Source organism: Cibotium barometz, chromosome 32 (genome assembly GCF_041138505.1).
Source record: "Cibotium barometz isolate CiBa-2024 chromosome 32, ASM4113850v1, whole genome shotgun sequence".
Lineage (NCBI taxonomy): Eukaryota > Viridiplantae > Streptophyta > Polypodiopsida > Cyatheales > Cibotiaceae > Cibotium > Cibotium barometz.
This window is the reverse complement of record NC_141077.1, coordinates 42,067,772-42,089,640: the sequence shown is the minus strand read 5'-3', so window position 1 is coordinate 42,089,640 and position 21,869 is coordinate 42,067,772. Positions and strand designations below refer to the sequence as shown.

The 21,869-nt window shown below is 47.2% G+C and overlaps 1 protein-coding gene across 1 annotated transcript in view; it reads right to left on the bottom strand.

The window, feature by feature from the left end:
- Positions 1-14,362: 14,362 nt before the first annotated feature.
- The window catches only part of LOC147620211 (uncharacterized), a 31,936-nt gene continuing 24,429 nt past the window's right edge, over positions 14,363-21,869 (bottom strand). Inside the window, exons 2-5 of the mRNA XM_086772600.1 lie at positions 17,042-17,061; positions 16,137-16,509; positions 15,831-16,036; positions 14,363-14,483 (exon numbers count right to left, since the gene is read on the bottom strand). Coding sequence (XP_086628726.1) covers positions 14,378-14,483; positions 15,831-16,036; positions 16,137-16,509; positions 17,042-17,061 — 705 coding nt within the window. The 3' untranslated portion in view covers positions 14,363-14,377. The remainder of the gene's footprint in view (positions 14,484-15,830; positions 16,037-16,136; positions 16,510-17,041; positions 17,062-21,869) is intronic.

Genomic DNA, 21,869 nt, shown 5'->3' with positions numbered 1-21,869 from the left:
ATACAGGACACCATGATTGGGCATATTCAGGATGCCAAGTCCCCCAAGGAGGCGTGGGACACCTTGGTTAAACTCTATGAAACAAATACCAAGGCACGCAAGATACAGTTGAAGAATGAACTTCATACTGTGGAAAAAAAGAGCATGTCTGTGAATGACTATGCATTGAAGATAAAGGGTATTGTGGAATCCCTTGCATCTATTGGTGTGTCAGGAGCACTAGGCTACCAGACTCCTCTCTCTCTCTCTCTCTCTCTCTCTCTCTCTCAGCGCGTTGCGGACCTCCGAGCCAGACGGAGACCGAGAGCACTACGCTACATCAGCGCGAGATCGTAGAGATACGGGCTCTCTCTCTCTCTCTCTCAGCGCGCTACGGACCTCCGAGCCAGACGGAGACCGAGAGCACTAGGCTACATCAGCGCAAGATCATAGAGATACGGGCTCGATATCAGCACCATATCCAAGAGCGGCTAGCTCACTTACACTCACATGCTCCGAGGTATTTTTGCCTCGCCCATCGCCTATGTATCACATATTACACCCCCATTATGGTACTAGTTGGAACTAGACAGATCTGCATTGCATTCTTGTATACCCTACGCATATAGGTTGCATACTGAGCCTCTAGCAGTAGTGCTCCATCCATCACACCCCCCCACTAGCTCAGTACTTTCATACTCTATTTCATGTTCATTGTCCTTTTTTTTTTATGGACATCCAGAAGACATTGACAGTTGTACATTGATTTGTCTCATAGGTCAAGTTGCATCATCAAAATATCAATGCTGCCACCAACCAGGCATCTCTGAAGCTCCTGCTTCAAGCAACCACGATAGCATATAAAATGTGCTCCGCCAAGGCCCTATACATTCCATGAGATGATCCTCATGGATGACCTGCTGAGGTGGATGCTATCTCAGCCGTACGGCGGGCCTTCGCAAGCGGCTTGGATGGAGAGTAGTCCCCATCCGAGCGGCTGCGAATCTGCCCACCCGGTGTACTGCAAGAATCACGGATCAGGTGCCAGTGGCTGTGGCCCATGGCGACTGCCTCCCGCTCTGACAGAGCAACCTCGTGTATACATACATATCCAGGGTCGCGTGCTGAGTCTGCCACTATGCGAACGACCAAATGACGAATCCCTGAGGCATCCACACTCCCGGGATCCAAGAAAAAATGAGCCAACTCCCATAGTCGGCCTATCACATCTGTCACCTCCAGATCGCTCACATGATGAGAAAACTCAACTGCCTGAGTCTTCAAAGTGCTAAGAGCGAGCTCTAGAGTCCACTCTCGGTCGCAAGGGCCACATAGAGGGAACGAGAAGGCCACCGCTGAATCAAGTGCCTCCTCCCCGCGGGCCGGAGGTATCACTACATGAACTCGGATGGGTGCTTGCTCATGGGGGCCCTCTGCTCCAAAAAGCCATGTGAAGGCGTAATCAAAAGCCTCCGAGCGCTGTCTAATGCCGAGGCGACTCAGCCGACTGCGGATATATGATATCCGTGAAGCCCGAGTCGGCATGGTAGGTCTCCTCTGAGGTGCTCGAGCGAGGTCGGTGCTCAGCGCGCTCCGGACTACAGGTGAACGCCAGGGGACTGCCAGGGCCTCCCGGGGAGGTGAGGCGGGCGGGGGGGGGAGGAGGGGGGTGGAGAGGGAGCCGCTGCCGAAACCGGAGCGGGGGCGGGAGGAGGCGAAGGTGGAAGCGAGGCGGTGGGAGGGGACAGGGGTGGGGGGGGTGAAGGAGGGGGTGCTGGCATATCCTGGTCCTCGGTCGTCGTCGCAGGGGTCTCCTCTTGGAGGGGAGCAAAGCTATTCCTCACGGGAACCCATTGAGGCTGAGACTGTGGCTGCTGCTGCAGCGGTCTCTGGGCATGTTGCTGTGGCTGTCTCCCTCGGCGGCGCCCCTGTCCAGGCTGCCACTCCAAGGTCTCTGTGGCCTGAGTAGGTGTCCCGGAGGCAGCCTGCCGAGCCGCATCTGTGGGCGGGCCACCAGGGGCCTGCTGCTGTGGTGAGGGTCGGGGTCTCCTACGAGGGCAGGCCTTGGCCAGATGCCCGACTTGCCTGCAAATGAAGCACTGGTTTGGGAGCCCCGAGAACTCCACTCTCTGATCAATCCATCCCCCCCCTATCCTAGGTAGCTGAATGACCTTAGGAAGGGAGGAGATGTCAGACACCAAAACTCTGACCGAAGGTAGCCCAGCTGCTCTGGCCACCACTGAAGCTACTGTGGGGCCAGTCTCTAGTACCGAGCCCACCAATGCTCCTAGCCTAGAGAAGAGCGGAAGATACTCCCGACCGAGTCCAGGGAAGCAGACTGTAACATGGAAAAGGCGCTCTCCCTGCTCAGCCGCTACTGTGTCAAAGCCATGCTGCCAAGGTCTGAAGAAAGCCCGGGCACCCCTGATGTCAAGGGGACTCATGGCAAGGACCTTGGCCACGCTCTGGGCGGTCTCGAACTCGATCTGGTAATGTCCACGGCCCAGTAGCTGTACGTCCAGGATCTTGCCCACATCTGCAAGAAGGCGGGCCTGGAGAAGATCCCGGATCTCCCCTCTGCTGGGGCGAGTGCCAACTATACGGCAGATGGTGGAATGAGCCTGGAGGCGTTCCACCTCTGCGGTGAGGCTCGCTTCCTCTTCTGGCGAAAGAGAAAGCCTGATGGGGGTGTCCTCAGGGGCGGGCGAGGGGGCTGCGGGGGAGTCCCTCTGAGGCGAGGCGGGAGGAGCCTCCATCAGAGTCTGAAGCTATGGCGAAGGCGAGGCGAAAGCGGAGATCCTGCAAGAACCGAGCTGCACACAGCGAGGCGGAAGACGAAGGCCGGAGAAAAAGGAAAAAACCCCCCTGGGGGCGGAAGTCAACAAGAAAAGGGAAGGGGAGGTGAAGCGGCGGAGGAGAAGCCCAAGGGGGGGGGGGGGGGAAGCTGCGCGCAAGAGGGGTGGGGAGGAGAAAGAGCTGGTGGAGGGGGGGGTCGGGGCGCTGCAGAGGGGAGGAGGGCGCGAAAGAAGGGGGGGCGGCTGGCAGTGCAGCGAGGGAGGGGGGCGCAGCAGCGAAGGCAGGGGGGGGCAATAGGAGGGGCGGCGGGCAGAGCAGCGAGGGAGGGGGCGCAGAAGCGAAGGCAGGCGGGGGGGGGGGCAAGGGGAAGGCGCGAGGAGAGATGGGGGCGCGAGGGGACGAGCAGACAGGTAGGCGGGGGGCGCAGGAGTGCAGGTAGCGCAAGCAGGGAGGGGCGGGAGCTTTAGCGAGCAGATTGTGGTCTATGCTGATTTTTGACCTTAAAAAAGTAATTTATGTCCTAATAGACAGCCAAAGTGAAATACATGCTTCCAATGAAGTGATAGCTCAAGTGGTAGAGGTGTTTGACTAGGACCAAGAGGTCTTGGGTTCAAAACTCCACATGGTGTTTCCTTGGCGGCATCACCTATGGGCAGATAAAAAAGTGCCTACGTTTTTTCTCGTCTCAGATTTTCGGATGTACACCTTGTGTTGGGAGAGATTGGCTTCCTAGCACACGGTTTTTCTTGTCTCAGATTTCTGGATGTACAGCTCGTGTTGGGAGAGATTGGCTGCCCAACACATGGTTTTCGTACACAGGCTAATATCAGGACACCATCTTCCCCTCTTACTGCAGCCATTGTCAGAGCATGGAGAAGCATGAGACCATTTTTGCGACAAAGGCTTCCTAGGTCTTGAAAGCACTCCATGTACGGGCAGCTGTCCTATCCAAAAGCTTTGCCATCCACCAATCACTTGCAGTCTCTTTAAGATGCATACCCACATGCCTGAGCATAGATTTCTCAGTAAATTCCTCAGTGCAAAAGGCTATTTCAAATTGCCTTATGAAAGCAAGTGCCTTGGTAGTATCCAACTTTCCATTATAGCTCTCGAATTTAATGTCCTTGTCCTCTGATTTGAACTCTTTGGCCTTCTTGCCATGACGGGCATCTCAACACTCTAATACATCATCCTCTTTGTCATGCCTACGTTGGCAACAATGCCCAGATCTAGGGCTGATTTCCCGCGTAACACCCTCCACTCTAGATGGAACTTTAGGAGCAGGAACATACCTAGAAGGTGGAGATACCACCGACAATGCATGAAGATCTTCTGCATCTCTCAAATGGGCTGAAAACCCCTCATCATTCCCACGAGCTGCATGTCGATGTACATCATCTCCTAAGGCTGCATGCTCCCTCAAATCTATTGCATGGGCTGCAATCCCCCTCAAAACACTTGCTCGGGCTGCATGCCCACTTACATCACTTGCTCGGGCTGCATACCCTCTCACATCATTGGTGCGGTTTGCATGCCCTCTCACATCACTTATGCGGGCTGCATGCCCTCTCACAACATCATCGGAATTCCCTTCACGGGATAGCCTACGAGGCTGCTGTGTGAAGACCCACTTGCCCTCATCATCAGAAACAACTTCGCCACGGCTTTTTAAATAAGCAACAGCCAACTCTCAAGGTTTGTCGATTCCCATCCGTTGGGCAATTGCATCAAAAGTGACCACATCAGCCTTCCATAGCACTCCCACATCAGCCCGAGACAACTCAACATCATCATCTTCCTCCTGTCTAGCTCATAGAGCAAGTCAACCAGCCCTCAAAGGCTGTTTTCAGCAGTCGACCAGCCCTCAGTAGCCACAGAAGAAAGCGATCAGCAGTTGTGCACAAGCCTGCAAACCTCCGATCGGAAGGAAAACTGTCTAGAGCCCACGACCAGCTCTTCCTCCCTGTTTTTAACCTCTGTCCAGCCTCTATTCAAGCTGTAAATCCACCGCGGCCAGCAGTGGAGAACATGCAGAAGGAGTCGGCCAGCTTCTCCCATGCATCCGGTGAACTTTAGTCGTAATGGATGGCTGTAGAAACTTGTCAACAAGTTGAAAACCAGCCGACCAGCCCTCATGCACCCTTTAAAAGCATGTGCCCCCCTCCAATCTGGAGTTTTGTCAATAATAGAGGCTTCCCCGCTGAAAATAGCCCACACGTGTGCTTTTCTAGTCTACAAAGGGGCGCCTACATGAAGGGCCTCCAAATAATGTCCAGTGCCTGGTCTTTGGCCGCCACGTGTATTAAATAAGTCCTGCTCAATGTGTACTCACTTATAAGTTGTCCGGTCACTTATAAGTGAGTGTGAACCTGCACCCGTAATTATTAACATGTGAACTCATAAAGCTATAAATTGAGTTTTTGGGAATACTTCCCACCTGCAAAACACATGTAGACCACCTGTCAATCTCAAACAGGTGTGCACATACACGTCCACAGGGTGCCCAGGCGTCCCCGGCCCCATGGACAACACAGGCAGAAATCTTAGGCATTGTCCAAGCAAACAAGACAAGTCATCCAAAGATAAAATCAAAGTCATGCACACATGAGTGCAGTTATATTGGAAGAAACACCCATCTGCACAGTTGTATCCGACAAAATGTCCAAGGCTCATGATCCTTCCGGAACCTTCCTAGAACATAAATACACAAGATCTCCAAGATAGCTAGATCCAGAGACTTTCATCATGAAAGTCGAAGCAAGAGGCTCAGTCAAGACGAAGGCTCGCATTGGTTGTGTCATGACCCTGTGTTTTTCTCTGGACAAGATGCAGATGTGCACGGGGACATGGTGGACAGTGTGAAATGGCATCAGGTGAGAGTGAAGATGGAAGCCCATGTGTGGACAACCCCATGTGTGAAAGGGGGCAAAGAGATTTTATCTTTGAAGGTTTAAAAACCTTTAAAATCATTTTTTAATGCCATTTATGAAGAAAACGTGGCCCATAAGCTATTTTGGGGCCACGTGTGCTTTTTGGGGCAAAGGAGGGCTGCCAGGAAAAGGAGGCACCTATCTCTGGTTGACGTGTGTGCTTTTCGGAGGAGGGCTGGTCGCCTGAAGGGACACGTGGGCTGCACACAGGAGAGTTTAGGCTAGTCTGTACGGACAGCTATATGGACAGGACAGATTCTGGCGCAGGACAGTTCTGCTGCAGGCGTGTACAGGCAGTGCTGGACAGAGTAGCGCATGTTCTTGTTTATGCGCAAGGGTCTGGACTGCAGGGCCTAGTCGACTGCATGGATGATGCACGTGGGCTGAACTGCAGGTACAAGGCGGCTGGCTGGTCTGCAGAAAAGTACAGCTTTGGATTCCATGTGGTCAGGACTGTTGGCCGACAAGATCTCTACCAGAGGGTGGCAAGTTGCAGGAGAAATAGTAGAAGGGTGGAAGCTGCAGCACATGCTCTCCTTTCTCTCTCTCTTTCTTTCTCTCCCTCTGCTGAAGAGTAGACAAGGGTTGGTTTTCTCTTGACACAAAGGTGGACAAGGGCTGTTTTTCCATGAACATAGACATCATGTCGATGGCGTTCAACTGATGGAACTTTCAGCTTTTCTATGCTTTGGTTTGGGACTGTTTTGGGACAGTTTATGGGCTGTTTTTGTTTGGCTGCAAATTCAGCAATGTACTTGGGTTTTTGGCTGCAAGTACAGGTCATGTGGTTATGTTTCTTGGCATGGGAGTGATGCAAGCTCGCATGGCTGCGTGCTCATGGAGCAGATTGTTTTCTCTTGCTAGAAAGGAACAGTGGGAACTACAGCTATGGGCATCTCTATGTTGCCAGATGTTTCATGAGGGAACAGGTAACTAGATGTATGCCGTTGTTGGCGAGGAAACATGTTTGTGGGTTTCTCCAGGAGATAGGTCACATGCAGGCAGAAGGTACAGGAGTGGACACATGTTTGGTACAGCCTTGCTACCGATAGGACAGGGGACAGGGAATCCATGACAGAGATGGATTTACCCTTGGATGGTAGAGAGGGTTTGTACAGGTGTGTCAACTGTATGGTATGCTGTGCTGTGATGCGAGTTCTCTTTTGAGAGACAGTTTGGGAGTTTGCAATTGTGATGCAGAAGCACTGGATGTGTCAGGGTGTGATGCTGTTCATAGTGTGAGAGGCTATGGATGGTTGTGGCAGCCTTGATCAGGGGAGAAAGCTTCTGTATGCAGACTCAATGTGAGAAGAGTCTTTTGATGTGAACAATGGCTGGACTTGTTTGTGGATGCCGTGTGGAAAAGAAGCCAGATGCAGGTTCTTTGCAGGCTTCAGGAGTTCTACTGGGACGGCTGAGTTCCCAGCCTTATATTGTAATCAAAGCTCTTATAATCAATTAAAGAAATACCGCAAGGGGCGCCACTGCGATTTGGGGCCAATCGGTGTCCGTGTACTATTTGCAGGAGCACTCTAGCTCCCCCTGTTTGTTTTCCTTTTCTAGGTCCTCAATGGCGTTGAAGTGTTTTATGTGCGAGTGTTTGTTCCACCGCCCTTTGCTCTCTGAAGGCCGGTTTACAAGGTTCCGTTTGCCGGGACACATCGTCGACTTTCTCAAGGAGGCGAGTCCGTGGTTGCTTTGGTTGGGACAATCGCCAACTTTCCTAAGGGGGCGAGCTCGTGGTTGTCTCATGAGAGTCACATCAAAAGCTTCAACATGAGGAAAGTGAAAAGGAAGTGCAGGACACAGTGCAGGATTGTGTCTTTGCCTATATGAGGTAAAGAGCAAGAGCTGAAGATGAAGTTCAGGAGAAAAGACACCAAGGACAAGAAGTAGTCGACCAGGAACAAGAAGCAGTTGAAGTGTTATGGTGCAGGAGATGCGTTGAAGGCTATGGCTTTCGACAGTTTGTCACCGGTGGTATCTTCATAGAGGCTTCATGGGTTCGGAAGACAGTTTCCTTCTATGTTTAGCAGTGGTGATCTACTATGCTTCATCGAGGACTTGTGCTTACCACTTGGGTGGAGTGCAAGCAGGTTTTGGGTGCCTGAGGATGTATCAGATGAGGCTCAGATGGAAGTGGAGGAACTTGACGAGGTTCTTATTCCTGAGCATATACTGGCACATAAGGAAAGAAAGGTACAGGGTAAGGTTTCCCGTCGCTATCCTGTGAAGTTCAAGAGCTGTTCACTGATGGATACGAAGTGGATGGAGGAGGTTCACTGATGGATGCAAAGTGGATGGAGGAGGGTGACTTAGCAGATTCACCTCAGGAGTTGCAGCTTTATCTTGATGCCTATGAGTTGGAGTCGACTCTTGTTACGGCTCATTCAGGTTCAGCAGAGCATAGGTCTGGAGCATTGCCTGATGCTCAAGAGGGGGGTAGCACCTCCGCTCCCTTGTTGTTACAGACAGGCTCATTTGTTATCTAGGAGTCGCTTGGTGACATCTTTGTATTCACCCGAAGGTACTGAGGCTGACAGTACATCTGCTTATGGGACTTCTATGATCTTGTGTTCTAGACACATGAGATGATGGTTGAGTATGGTTCACAATCGCGCGCACCTGGAACTATAACTGCAACTATGGATAACTCTATGGAGGACATAAGTCTTGCGAGCAGTCCTAGAGTTGGTTTGGTTCATGGAAATATGGATCGAACTCTGTTTGTGCATGTATGCATACACTTTTTGAGGTAGAGGTATTTTTGTATTCTGGTGCCATTGGATCCTGGTATCATTGAGAATACATTGGGAAATACTCTGCATTGTGTCATCTGCTGCATGTATGTTGGTATGATACATCAAGTACTTTATTATGTGCATGGATGCACCACTGGGTGTGACTCCTGCGGGATGGCCATGAGACATATGTGGGAAAGTACTTAGTGGATGTAGTGTTTGGATGCATTGAATGCTTTCATATGCTCATGTTTTACCTTCAGTCGTGGGTCCTGCGGGATGCCCATGGGCGTAAGGCTTGCGAGCAGCCCTTAGACTGTTACTGTAGAGTAGGTAGAGCATTTTGAGGAGCATATTGTTTGCGAATGCATATGTGTGTCATGCATATGTGTGCCATATGTAGAATGATGCATGGTTTTGTTTTTGGCTAACACCGTTAACGTGTTTCCATTTGGTTTTAGACTTTTGCTGTAGGTTCTGAAGGAACAAGCAAGAGGACAGTGTGGCTTATTGTGCAGGATGATTATTTTATCACCCAGATGCATTGGAAGGCCATTGTTTTTGCCATATGGGGTGTCTTTGCTCATGAGATGCTTTACTGTGCCATTGAGTGCAATCGAGGACGCTTGCCATTTTTCAAGAGGGGGGTATGTCATGACCCTGTGTTTTTCTCTGGACAAGATGCAGATGTGCACGGGGACATGGTGGACAGTGTGAAATGGCATCAGGTGAGAGTGAAAATGGAAGCCCATGTGTGGACAACCCCATGTGTGAAAGGGGGCAAAGAGATTTTATCTTTGAAGGTTTAAAAACCTTTAAAATCATTTTTTAATGCCATTTATGAAGAAAACGTGGCCCATAAGCTATTTTGGGGCCACGTGTGCTTTTTGGGGCAAAGGAGGGGCTGCCAGGAAAAGGAGGCACCTATCTCTGGTTGACGTGTGTGCTTTTCGGAGGAGGGCTGGTCGCCTAAAGGGACACGTGGGCTGCACACAGGAGAGTTCAGGCTGGTCTGTACGGACAGCTGTATGGACAGGACAGATTCTGGCGCAGGACAGTTCTGCTGCAGGCGTGTACAGGCAGCGCTGGACAGAGTAGCGCATGTTCTTGTTTATGCGCAAGGGTCTGGACTGCAGGGCCTAGTCGACTGCATGGATGATGCACGTGGGCTGAACTGCAGGTACAAGGCGGCTGGCTGGTCTGCAGAAAAGTACAGCTTTGGATTCCATGTGGTCAGGACTGTTGGCCGACAAGATCTCTACCAGAGGGTGGCAAGTTGCAGGAGAAATAGTAGAAGGGCGGAAGCTGCAACACATGCTCTCCTTTCTCTCTCTCTTTCTTTCTCTCCCTCTGCTGAAGAGTAGACAAGGGTTGGTTTTCTCTTGACACAAAGGTGGACAAGGGCTGTTTTTCCATGAACATAGACATCATGTCGATGGCGTTCAACTGATGGAACTTTCAGCTTTTCTATGCTTTGGTTTGGGACTGTTTTGGGACAGTTTATGGGCTGTTTTTGTTTGGCTGCAAATTCAGCAATGTACTTGGGTTTTTGGCTGCAAGTACAGGTCATGTGGTTATTTTTCTTGGCATGGGAGTGATGCAAGCTCGCATGGCTGCATGCTCATGGAGCAGATTGTTTTCTCTTGCTAGAAAGGAACAGTGGGAACTACAGCTATGGGCATCTCTATGTTGCCAGATGTTTCATGAGGGAACAGGTAACTAGATGTATGCCGTTGTTGGCGAGGAAACATGTTTGTGGGTTTCTCCAGGAGATAGGCCACATGCAGGCAGAAGGTACAGGAGTGGACACATGTTTGGTACAGCCTTGCTACCGATAGGACAGGGGACAGGGAATCCATGACAGAGATGGATTTACCCTTGGATGGTAGAGAGGGTTTGTACAGGTGTGTCAACTGTATGGTATGCTGTGCTGTGATGCGAGTTCTCTTTTGAGAGACAGTTTGGGAGTTTGCAATTGTGATGCAGAAGCACTGGATGTGTCAGGGTGTGATGCTGTTCATAGTGTGAGAGGCTATGGATGGTTGTGGCAGCCTTGATCAGGGGAGAAAGCTTCTGTATGCAGACTCAATGTGAGAAGAGTCTTTTGATGTGAACAATGGCTGGACTTGTTTGTGGATGCCGTGTGGAAAAGAAGCCAGATGCAGGTTCTTTGCAGGCTTCAGGAGTTCTACTGGGACGGCTGAGTTCCCAGCCTTATATTGTAATCAAAGCTCTTATAATCAATTAAAGAAATACCGCAAGGGGCGCCACTGCGATTTGGGGCCAATCGGTGTCCGTGTACTATTTGCAGGAGCACTCTAGCTCCCCCTGTTTGTTTTCCTTTTCTAGGTCCTCAATGGCGTTGAAGTGTTTTATGTGCGAGTGTTTGTTCCACCGCCCTTTGCTCTCTGAAGGCCGGTTTACAGGTTGGATAGCGGTGGTACTCTGAGAAGATGTAGAGATCGAAGGAAATACATGGTGTTGTTGAATCTACAGGAGCAGGGCTAGGCAATAGAGGACTATTGTGGCTACATGTCACGCTCCATGGCCATACATGTACACCATGTCAGGCTCCACAAGCCACACATGTACTATCATGTTAGGCTACACCAGCCATACATGTACTGTCATGTCAGGCTCCATATGCCACACAGACACACGATGTCAGGCTACACCAGCCATACATGTATGTCATGTCAGGCTCCACATGCCACACATGAACAGTAGAAAAATAGAAGGAATTTTGGGACATCCCCCCGGCTTCTAAGCAGTTGACCACCGCAACTGAAAAGCGTCCAAGTAGGCCTTCAGAAGTACAGGATAATCCGCAAAATAATCCTCGTCTTGCCTGCCTCCGCTTTCTAGTCTAGAGTAAGCTTGGGCGCATTGGTCGAGTTCTTGGAGCCAGAGGGTCCCATGCTCTGTCCTGGGGAAGACCCATCTGGTTCTGGCCTTTTCCCCCCGAGGTGGTAACCTTGGGAGTAGTCGGCTAGGAAGTCTTGGGCTTGACACCATTGTGCTTCATTTCAGCACTCTGCGCAAGCGAGAGTCGTCTTCAAAAATGTGGCTGGCCGAAACATACGCACCTCCCACTGGATTTGCATGTCAAGGCCATATAGAAATTGCCCTTTCTTGTCCATATTAGATAAGCCTGATTGCGTCGAGTTTACCATTATACTTATTGAAATTCATTTTCTCGAGAAAATGATTTGAGGAAGCCGCTGGTGTCAAGCCGTAAGGTATCGCTCATGTTCCACGCGTCGCATGGCTTCGTCTTCACGTTGTGAGATCTCCAATGCATGCATCTGCAACTCAAGCATCGAACTCGGCTGCAGTCGTGACCCTTTGAGAGAATCCCTGTGTAGAGGGTCTGGAATCTGGGCTACGAAAGGAGAGGGAGGAGAAGACGAAAAGCGCGACGATGGAGAAGGGGTGCGTTCTTCCAGAGCCAGTATCTGCGCCTTCTGCTCTTCCAACTTGGTACTCTGGTCTGCGCTTGCTTGCATCATCTGTTGGAACATCTCTTTAACACTCATGCCTAATGTCCTAGCTAGGCTGCCTGGTGCACTTTGGTCCCAAGGTTCTTGGTCTCTCTCGTTGTCGAAGCTTGCTATAGCAAGAAAATGCACCTCCTTTCCGGAGCACAATTTGACCATCAACTATGTGTGCGGGAGACTTCCAGAGGCTTCCGGAGGTTGAAAACCAACCGTACTTCAAGGGACAGGAGTTACTCCGAAAGGGGTGGTCCACCGGAGTTTGAAAACCAACCACACGAGCGAGAAAAAATTTCTCGTTTCTTGCTGAATCTTTACACTTGAAGTTGGCTCTAATACCACTGTAACATGTAGAAGCTTCGGGGAGATCGGTAACTTCAATGCTCAGAAATCAGCACACTTGTCACGACGAAATTAACGCACAAAACTGAATGTAGATGTGCAGAAAAATAGAGAGAGAGAGAGAGAGAGAGAGAGAGAGAGAGAGAGAGAGAGAGAGAGAAAAGGACACAGTATTGGATCCCGAATACCCTCTGTAGGGCCCCCACCACGAATGGTGTATTTGCTTTTATTAGAATGATGCAAAACTGGAAATAAAAGACTGAACCTAAACCTTCTTAGCTGAGAATAATCCTCTGCCCTTGACCTTTAGAATCCACCCTTGCGTTAACTCCTCCTTGGCTGTCCTGGCCCCTTGAGTAGCTTCAGCACTTGGTGAAATATGAGATGAATGACTTGAAATATACCCTGGGTATTTATACCCAGGGTATTTATACCCCCAACTTATGCTGGTCGGCTGGCTATATTTCCCTCCACGACCTGTTTATCTGGCATTAAATTCTGTTTTTTTAGGTGTGTTCACATGGCCACTTGCGCAGGCTGCTGGACAGCCTGCTGGGCTCTGGCTGCCTGCTGCAGTCCAGGCTGCCCAATGGGCTGGCCCAAGGCAAGTTGGCTGCCTGGCCAAGCCCTCTTGGTCTGGCCGATAGCCTGCCCAGCCCCTCCTGGGCTGGTGGGCAAGGGCCATGGACACCTTGGGGTGGCCTAAGGCCTACCCCCTACCCAACCATGGGATATAATCCCCTTTCTAGGGTAGCACTAACAGATGCCCCCTTCTACTTGCAAATCCTACCTGTCTAAACAGCGGTTTGGCATCCAGTGTCATACCAAATACACATAAACACTGACATCATTCTAGAGGGAGACTCTCAACGCGGACTGGCACTGATTCATGTGCAGGACAATGCACACCTGACCTTGGATGCATGTGCAGGACAATGCACACCTGACATCGGACGACTAGAGTGGGACCCTGGCTGACTCGTCCCGGACTGGGCTCACATGGGACCAGTTTTCCACCCCAGGTCCTGCACCTTCTGTACAGATATGTCTACGTGGCATCCAAGTGCGGGATGCACGTGACATAGTTAGTACCTTATTCGAAACCCGTTGCTGTTTCGTGATGATTTAGTCTGTGTGCCGGATTGTGCTAAGATTAGGAGAGAGAGCTCTTATAATTGTCATGACGCTCCTACAACAAGTCATCCGGAGATTCGATGGACTTGTGTTTTTCTTATCATCTTCAGTCCGATGGGCAGACAAAGAGGGTTAAATGGACTATTATTTAAAGCAACAATAAGCACTATATAAATGAGGCTTAGGTTATTATTGATTCATTGTGATTCAGACCTAGACCAAGAGGCTCTCATGCGATGGACATGGATCACATGTAGTCTTGCCAAGGGCCCTTGTGGGCAAGCATTGGTTGTATGGGACGCCAAGGTTGACTGGCATGGACTCTAGGAATGGAACCTTAGGTCCTAGCTCGAGGGAGGTTGCCAACGCAAACCTACAGTTGGCTGGTGAGCTTGCCTGCACCTCTTTTATTTGGTTTCTCTAATCTCAAGGCTCCCCTAACCTTGCTAGATTAGTCCCTAACCGCAAGGGTTAGTGTTAGGTACATAACACTTGCCCCATTTCTCTGCTTCTCACTCAGCTGATCCTCCTACCGCTGCCAGCTTGCACACCCACCAATTCAATTCTCTTGTTTCCCTAGCTCAACTAGCACCTCTTTAAGCACAAAGGTTGAAGCCAGTTCTGATAGTGGTGGAGTAGTGGGGAAGGACTGCCGAAAGAGTACAAACTACGACATTGCCATGTCTTATTCAAAGCAAAAGTGCATTCCTCTAAGCACAGTTTGCTGTGAAACTCCCTTGCATAGATGTCCTTTGATAGATAATCACATTCTTGCAATTATACCTTCATAGGTTCATATTATATCTAAAGTTTTCAAATTGAATGTCGCATACAATCTTCTTGACTTAGAAAATTTTTGAAGAAAAAAAAAGTACAAGAAAAGGCGTCTAGCACAATAATGATCAGATTTCCCGATATCGTGCCAAGAGAAGCTAATTCTCCTAGAGCAATATGCCATTCACTAGATAAGTATGCAAGAGAAAAACAAGGGAATACCATGGGAGCCGCTAATAGCAATCAGGTCGTAAGTACCCGTGATTCTAGCAAGCCATGAGCCCCTCTTGTGACTGCAAGTGAGAAAATGTACCAAAAGAAAGAAAAATAACTATGATTATAATCAGTAAATAGGAGAAAAGGTTTGATTTAGAGGAGACTCAGGTAGGTGAACAAGAAAAGAAGCAGATGTTTGGCTTATCAGAACAATTAGCTGCAGAACAACCTAGAAACTCTCAAGCATAAGTTGTGTGTTGTGGTATAGCTCTTTTATTAAGCAGATCATTAGAGTTATCGTCTAGAACTAGAGTGTACCTCAAGAAACCCGTCTGTAATGCTGAGAGTTCCATTTGAGAAGCCAAACAGACATAATGTTGAAAATATCCCTTGCAAACAACTGCACTAGCAGCAAGACAAGCTAAAGCTATGACCTTTCCTGCTGCAGCAAGGACCATGTGCACTCCTACCATCCTTGCACTTCTCCCATAAATACAGAGAATGTAACAAATGCTCTCCTTGTGTGTACACAGGACTGCCTCTTCCCCCTTGCTAGCACATACACCTCCAAAGCCCATTCATGAGCACATGCAAATCCTTACCTTTCCAGCCACTCTTTTCTTACCTCCTCACGTCTTCCTAGCTCGCAAGCATAGACCCTGTTTCCTTGTTTTTCCACCTAATACTGCTTATAAACTTGGTTTCTCCCATCTTCTTTGCAGTCTTCCTAGTTGTTTAAGATTTGTGCTTTCTCTCCTCTGGTCTCTTCCACACAAGGACCTCTGTGCAATAGAAAATGCACTCTCAGCAGACCATGTCCAGCTGCTTTCCACCACGCTCGATTCTGTCATCTTGATGAATCAAATCAGGGTAGAAAGCCATCTCGTCACCACTTCCAAGATAATTTCCCATCCAACTCGTCAACAAAACAGACAGGGCCAGCTTCAGGTGTGTTTCACTCTGAAGCATTCTACAGCAGCCCAACCCCCCACCCCCGCCCCCCCAAAAAAAAAGTGATTCCATTGTCCATCGACTATGTGGCAGCATGCTTCTTCAAACACTGATGCACTACTTTCAGTGATGAGCTTTTGGTTGTGTAATAAGCTTCCCAAGGAAACCATGATATACATCCACTACTGGTGGCTAGCTAGGCAAGGTGGTGGAATCACCACGTACATCAGTCTCCACTTTGGCATGCAGTAAGCATCCCCACGACATCTCGTGATTGAGATGTAAATTCTAGGGGGTATAGAAAAATGCAGCAGCAGTCAACAGAGGTTTTCAATGCTTGCACAAAGCACATCAAGGTTTGTTACGGTTGTATGTACAAATGAATTTGCTTGGAGAGACGAAGTCTTTATTCTATATTGAAATGCAGAGGTACAAGCAGGAAGGAAATCTGCAAAAGGGTTGTGGGCTCTTACATTGGAATACCCAAGTTTCGAGCCATGACAAGCTCCTCATTACTAAATGGGATAGCAGCGGAGAGAATGACATGATCGGGTAGTCGTTTCCCATCCTCCCCCAGAAGCTGAGATCCATGGTGACCTATGTGCACCCTTGCTCCAGCGTTCTGCAAGTCCTCCACTTTTCTGCTCCAAGAGATGTCAGAACCGCTGACTTGCCAACCCTGCCAAAGAGTACCCATGACTAACTACTCTTTGAGCTCAGTGCATCCAAATCAACTTGAATGTTGTTCAGTGAATTTAAAAGGGTAAAAAGGAGGTCACCTGTTTCAGTGCATAGAATGCAAGGGCAGAAAGCCCGGCTCCTCCGATGCCGATAAAGTGTAGCCACTGCTTGTTTTTCCCGGAGCTTAGCTTTTTGGCCTTCTCAGGAGTCTTGATTGAGCTAGCATTGCCGGTATGTATGGGAAGAACTGTCTCAGCTTGAAATTGGGATCTGTACTGGTAGCTTCGCGGTCGCTCTGGATCTGCTCTCACTGTTGCTCGACCCCTGCAAATGCGAGAACAGCTGGACCGATGCCCATGGAGAGAGACGGCCAAGGTCTTATCGTGGGGGTGGGGGGGGGGGGGGGGGGGTAACACAGGGTGAAACCTCACGGCCCAATGGGAAAGGGATGAACCACACAAGTTCCATGCACTTCACGGGCAAGGGGAATACATGAGTGATCGATCGATCATGTCGCTCCTCTCGACCCCTCTCACGCAAGTTCGAGTAGCTTAACCTTTTCCAAGAGTAGATGCTCCACCTCCACGTTTACGATTGATGACCTCTCAAAAAAGATAATTACAAATTAGTTAGTACATCTGAATTTGAGTTACAATTCATTGTTCAAGTCATACGAATTTTGTGTTTGTTTGTGTAAGTGAAAAAAAAATTCAAACTTAGAGGGAGTTGGCACAGTCCTCTCCAAAATTTTATAAACATAAGAGAACGTGCCCTTCTCTCGTTTACCAAATAACACTCGATATCGAAAGTGGACCAATGATACACCTTCGATGTTAAAAGTGGCCATAAATTTGTTTGAATATAAAAGAAAAAAAATAGAAATATCTTTGTCAGCCTGCGATATTAAAGTCGATAATGCGACGAGTCTCATGTGATATTGGTTCACAATTGCTGATTAATGTAGAGCTATAACCGCTATCAGTGTGCACGAGTTATCTTCAACCTCGTAGCCAAAGCCGTAATCTGCAAAAAAGAAACTTTCAAATCAGCAAACAAAATTAAGATGCATGCAAAACTTCTCCTGCAAAAGTGACTATCAAGGCAGCTTGATCAAATAGCTAAGCCTAAAGAGGACATGCCTGAGAAGCTTGTTCTTGGGATGTTCTCTTCGAGTGCACTGATTGCAACATATGTACAACAGCGCACCAAGTGCCAAAGCACCACACTTGGCATACATATCATGCATAGTCCTCTAAAGCACCGTTTGCCAATCCTCTAAAACGATTATATCATGTCCAAGAAGGGTGCAAACAAGCTTTGACTAGAGCTAGATCTTCCCGTATACAGAGCTCTTCTTGGGAAAGCTTGGTGGAAGCATGGGTAGAATGATACCACATATTGTTGTACTTCATTTTTTGTAGATTACACAGGGGCCTCAAACCAACCAAGCCAAACAAGCAAAGAAGTTCCTTAATGTCAATGCAAGGGTATCCCTCAACGTAATTATGAAGCGCCTCTCTGACTTGCTAAGGCTTTGGTGGTTGAGAACCACAAGATCAATACCCCTTGTGGCATTATCACTATTGCCTATAAAGCCTTTTCAAGTTTTAACTTGTGAACATGATCAAAGATGACAACCAAAGGCTTTCTATACGGAAGTTTCATGATCACCCAAGACAACAAGTTAAGGGTTTCGAGTCCTAAGCTAGCCTTTCTGAAGATTACATGCCTCATGGTTAGATAGAGATTATTAACGATCATTAGTAATCTGTTGTATGTCTTGAAATCTATTAACTAAAGCTCCATCAAGATACACCGTGAACCCCTCTTTTTTGCAATGTCACAAACCAAGGAAGTCTTCCCACTCAGGGAAGCTGCCTTAATCAAGGGGGCTCATAATCTTAATTAGCACTAAATGAACACATAATAACACTGCCAGATGAGCAAAATAGAGTGCATATTATATTGATTTGATGCCTCTTTAAATAGGCTAAGATACATGGGATTAGCTTAGAGTTAATGATGATTGGTACTAATATCTTCCATAATCCTCTCCTTAATTATCTCCACCTCTTGCTTGATTAGTGATCCAAGAATATCTCCTAAAGCAGGTGGATGTAGGTGTGCCTTTTATGGTTGATCTATGAGCTTATTACAAGAGTAAAAAGGGCCAAGACTAATGCCTCAATAACCTTTGAGATTGAACTCTACCAAAGGATGTTCATGTGCGCATGTGATGGAGCATATCCAACACCCTCCTTGACCCATAAATGGAACATAAAAATAAAAACATAATTCAATAGCATAGCTCTACATGAAAAAATGTATGAGTCCTAGGTATTTCTAAGCATAGTGTATCCCTCCAAAGCCCCATCATAACTCAATGAAACATAGTGCCTCATGTGCAATATCATGAGTTGGGCATGGAGACCCAACACTCCCATCATCATCTCCACCTCTTACTTGATTAGCAATCCAAGAATATCTCCAAAGCAAGTGGATGTAGGCGTGCCTTTTATGGTTGATCTATGAGTTTATTACAAGAGTAAAAAGGGCCAATACTAATGCCTCAATAACCTTTGAGATTTAACTCTACCAAGAGGATGTTCATGTGTGCATATGATGGAGCATATCCAACACCCTTCTTGATCTATACATGGAACATGAAAATAAAAAACATAATGCAGTAGCATAGCTCTACATGAAAAAAATGCATGAGTCCTAGGTATTTCTAAGCATACTTTATCCCTCCAAATTCCCATCATAACTCAATGAAACATAGTGCCTCATGTGCACTATCATGAGTTAGACATAGAGGCCCAACACTCCCATCAATCTCCCCTTTCAGGGCTACATGGCCAAGAGAGAGACAATGTGGGCATAGACATATCACAACCTACACCATAGGTGTTATATGCACATTATGTATGCATAGACATATCACAACCTACACCATAGGTGTTATATGCACATTATGTATGCATATACTAGGTGGCTAACCCACATTAGGCTTGTGAGCATGGGAGTGTGGGAACAAGCTTTAGTGGAGCATGGGTTAGGACTAATCTTAAGGTTAGGGTCAGGCATCCAAGGGTCACACATGGGAAATGGAGAGTTAAGAGTCGCTTGAGGGCCCTCCTATATAATAGGGACATGGGGCACACTCAAAGGAGGCTTAGAGGCTTGGGCTTGTGAGGCCAAGGCTATGTTATGCTCTCTTGTGTAGAGGATCATATCTACTCACCTACCATTTCACACTATACCTACATGCTATTGGATTGGAGTTATACCTCTTGATGGTATGGGACATCAAGGTAGAGGTATGATGTATTTCATTGTATTTCATGTGTGCATCCCTTGGGCTCGGGGGTGGTCGGGTGGATGAGTTTATGCCTGATTTATGCATGTTTATGCATAACAATTATCTAGAGAGATCTTAGGGTTTTAACAATAGGTGGTTAGAGGTGATTTACATATGGGTAATGGAGAGCATTACATGGCTTTAAAAATTCCATGATGTCTCTTCATCCATCACTCATAAGATGTGTCTGCATGATTGCATAGTGCAATGTTTGTTTCATGTGTAGAGGTGCTAGCAATGTTTTCTTCACCCTTGTTATTGTAGCATTTTTCTCTGCAAGATGTTCTAGCTTTCTACATGTTGTGCATCAGAGCTTTGGTTTATCCCTATGATAGTAATTTTTCATGAGATGGCCAATCCTACCACAATGAGTACATTGAGGAGGTTTGACATTCTTCTTTTAAGTGAGATATGCTTAATCCACCTGCTTCTCTTCATAAGCTTCATGTCGTAGTTGTTTATTTTTATATTCTCCCATAAGAGAGGACTCCACATCTTGAAATTTTAGATCCTTCAATGGAATTGAGCTTCAAACCTTGAATTTTGTTTTTGAAGACCTAACTTAGCTCAACTCAGCTCGCCATGCCCCGCTCAGCTGATGAAGAATTTATTGAATTTTAATAAGCCTTATGGAAAAGCTTTACACAAAGCCTTACTTAAAGGCTTAAGGCTCAGTCGGGCAGCCAAAAGAAACAAGCTAAAGATATTAGGTACTAATATCTTCCATAATCCTCTCCTTCATTATCTCCCTGATTATCTCCACCTCTTGCTTGATTAGTAAACCAAGAATATCTCCAAAGCAAGTGGATGTAGGCGTGCCTTTTATGGTTGATCTATGAGCTTATTACAAGAGTAAAAAGGGCCAAGACTAATGCCTCAATAACCTTTGAGATTGAACTCTATCAAGAGGATGTTCATGTGTGCATATGATGGAGCATATCCAACACAAGTGGCATACACATAATACATGAAACTAAGTTCCACAAACCCCACAAGCACCGAAATCACCTTGAGAATACACTTCAAAAATTGCAAGGTCATATCCTCTAATCCCCCAAGCAGAAGCAAAGATGAGGATGAGAAAGTAGCCAAAAGGTGCTGCAATGGAGAGGCATTGCACGGGGAGGGGGAAGCAGGATGAGATGAAGATAAGGGAGGGAGGCTGCAGCAGCCATGAGACAAGGTGATGAGAAGCAGTGAGACAAGGCATGCAAGGGAGGGGGCAATGAGGTACGCCATGAGGGAGGGGGCACAGAAGGGACAATGTGGTGAGCAGTCGTGGACCTCCATAGGAAGTTTGTCCACCTTAAAGTGTGTTTTAACCTTCTTTTTTGGCATTTCTTTTTATTTATTACGTTGCCATGTAGCCTTCTATCCTTTCTTTTTTTTCTGCATGGATGTTAGGCTACCCAAGGTAAAAAACTGTTTTTAAAAAAAGTCAAAAGATCTTTAATTTGCCTTATAGCTATTCGCATGATGATCAATGTTTAACTCATTACAACAATATTGATTTTGGACTCGAAGCCCCAACTTCAATTTCCCGTTCCTAAGGATCACAAGGTTAATATTAGCGTGCTACATCATTGGTCCCTGCACACTCCTATCTTAGCTTAATTTTATGAGATCCTCCCATCAGTTTTAGCACTTGCATGTTGAGATATCGAGCTCAACTAATGTTGCAAATATTAATGACGTAGGTGGTTGATAGATTCTGCACTTACGCCATGGCATGGTTGGTGAGATTATGGGCGATATGTCGCTAATGGTTTATAGGTTGTGTGATAGGCCACTTTGGTAAACTATAGTTACGGCATAGTTATAGTGCCAGTTCATGTAGCTGGGTTCACATTATGGACCGAATGTTGTATGTTATGGTAGGAGAGTACTTTCCTTTATAGTATGTACTCTTATCTTTTTTGTTTATGTTTAAAAGAGAAGAGAAGAGGATAGAAGAAAATTTAGCCATCCATCTCTCTTGTGCACTTGTCTTGTGTAGAGTGCTATACAAGACACCGAGCGAATGTAACCGAGTAAGCCCAACACACGAGCGAGTGCAAAAACCATATATGTGTGCTTGTCTTGTGTGGAGTGCTACAAGACACCGAGCAAATGTAACCGAGCAAGCCCAAAACACCGAGCAAGCCCAAAACATGAGCGAGTGCAAAAACCATATATGGCTTGCTAATCCAAAATTAAATTTAGGAAGAGCCAAAAACATACTTTACAGCACTATAAAGTACATATGTGTTTAGGCTATGCCCCACATACGTGCTTAAGATATGGCCCACATAAGTGATTAAAACCATATATGGCTATCCAGCTTTTCTCCACATATGTGCTAAACCAACAATACTTTAAACACATATGTGGGGAATTGATACGTATTGTTATTTTAGTGTCTTAGTTTCCACATGCAACTACAATAAGTTAAATCATGCGATTTAACTTATTCTATAACAACTACGATTTC